The sequence below is a fragment of the Lupinus angustifolius genome, unplaced genomic scaffold (genome assembly GCF_001865875.1).
Source record: "Lupinus angustifolius cultivar Tanjil unplaced genomic scaffold, LupAngTanjil_v1.0 Scaffold_303, whole genome shotgun sequence".
Classification (NCBI taxonomy): Eukaryota; Viridiplantae; Streptophyta; class Magnoliopsida; order Fabales; family Fabaceae; genus Lupinus; species Lupinus angustifolius.
This window is the reverse complement of record NW_017727630.1, coordinates 149,952-151,538: the sequence shown is the minus strand read 5'-3', so window position 1 is coordinate 151,538 and position 1,587 is coordinate 149,952. Positions and strand designations below refer to the sequence as shown.

Genomic DNA, 1,587 nt, shown 5'->3' with positions numbered 1-1,587 from the left:
AACAGCAATCAAGTCAAGATGTGGCGTATTACATTAATTGTGTATTCTATAATAAATCTTGTACTAATAGAATCCATTTGATTTTAATTCATTTTTAAAGATGAATTTTCTTGTTGTTTTTTCTATCTCTACTATTTAATTATCTATATTATAAGACTAAAGTTGATGATATATGTTTGAAGAGTACATACGTATGCTCCAAAGTCAAACTAACAAAAATCACCACACGCACACAGCCTCAGAACTCAGGTCAAATTTTGTTTTTCAGTCCCAAAAAAGGAAGCAACATATGGGAGCCAACATTTCAGATCTAGTTGAAAGATCACCAAAGTCATCCCAGATCCTTCTCACATTCCATTCTACTGCTAAATGGAAAGCTTACTTTGATTGCTACAAAGAAACAAACAAGCTGGTAAGTTTGACATAACTAAGCTGTAATTGTATTTATAACACTCCTAATAGTGACATATCATCTTCTGAAATTATTGGACTTAAAGAGATGATTAATCTTTCTTAATTTGTTAAAGATGGTCATTGGTTTCATGGGTACATGGTGTGTACCATGCAAATACATGGAGCCGGTTATCAGACAATTTGCTGCAAAATACACAGATGTAGAGTTCATTAAGCTTGATGTGGATGAGTTAATGGTATGATGAATATGATTCATTTCATAGATTATAAGATATATATATATATTTATATATATATATACACACAAATTTATTTTAACATTAAGATATCATTTTGACACAAATATATAAATGGAAACAGGAGGTGGCGCAAGCATTCCAAGTGCAAGCAATTCCAACATTTATACTAATGAAGAAAGGCAAGGTTGTTGAGAAGGTGATGGGACCAAAAAGGGAGGAGTGGCAGAAGCTGATAGAAAAACACAGGAACTGAGTGTGTACTTATCATATAGCACTATATTAATATCAAGTTAGGATGATTTAGGAATATAGATCGACTTTCTAATATATATTGTATTTCCTACAGAGAAGATAAGGAACCAACCATATAAGTTGCTGTTGGTGGGATCCGGATTTGGTAAATTCAGTGGCAATTTTGATGACTTCATCATATCTGGGTTGTAGGAAGAAGATCCAACAGTTTAAATTTGATATTCTATTTTAGTGTAATTTGATTTTGAACTATTTAATCTTCGTTTACTATCCACGTCAATGAAGTTCACATTTAGTAAAGTTATATATCAAATCCAAATTAGTGTTAAAGTTGTTTGGAATTAGTAGGGTTGAAAATGAGTGAACCGAGTCGAACCAGAGCTCAGTTCGGTTCAACTCCATAAGGATTGGCTTAGCTCGAAAGTTGTCTCGAGTTCGATACAAGTTATAACTCGAGTTCGGTTTGATTAAAGTTCTCGAATTGTTTGACTCAATTCGAATTGGTTCATTCGGACAACTAAAATATTAATTCATTTTTAAAAAATACTGTAAAAGGATTTATATATATTCAAATAAAATCTTGTTTATATATATAATAACAATAAAATATAAAAAAATGGATCAAAATAAATAAAAAATTAGTTTTTATGTATACAAATTCAAATATATATATTTAGATATA

At 30.4% G+C, this 1,587-nt stretch overlaps 1 protein-coding gene across 1 annotated transcript; it reads left to right on the top strand.

Annotated features, from left to right (window-relative positions):
• Window positions 1-237: 237 nt before the first annotated feature.
• On the top strand, window positions 238-1,040 carry LOC109340959 (thioredoxin H2-like). The gene is made up of 3 exons (XM_019578732.1): window positions 238-412; window positions 528-650; window positions 775-1,040. The coding sequence occupies exons 1-3, from the start codon at window positions 290-292 to the stop codon at window positions 904-906; spliced, it is 378 nt and encodes a 125-aa protein (XP_019434277.1). The 5' UTR covers window positions 238-289; the 3' UTR covers window positions 907-1,040.
• The last annotated feature ends 547 nt before the right edge of the window (window positions 1,041-1,587 follow it).

Excerpts from the sequence above, each read along its gene's own strand:
- LOC109340959 (XM_019578732.1), top strand. The coding sequence starts at position 290 with ATGGGAGCCAACATTTCAGATCTAGTTGAAAGATCACCAAAGTCATCC. Across the intron at positions 413-527 it reads ACAAAGAAACAAACAAGCTG|ATGGTCATTGGTTTCATGGG; the intron begins GTAAGTTTGACA and ends AATTTGTTAAAG. Across the intron at positions 651-774 it reads TTGATGTGGATGAGTTAATG|GAGGTGGCGCAAGCATTCCA; the intron begins GTATGATGAATA and ends AAATGGAAACAG.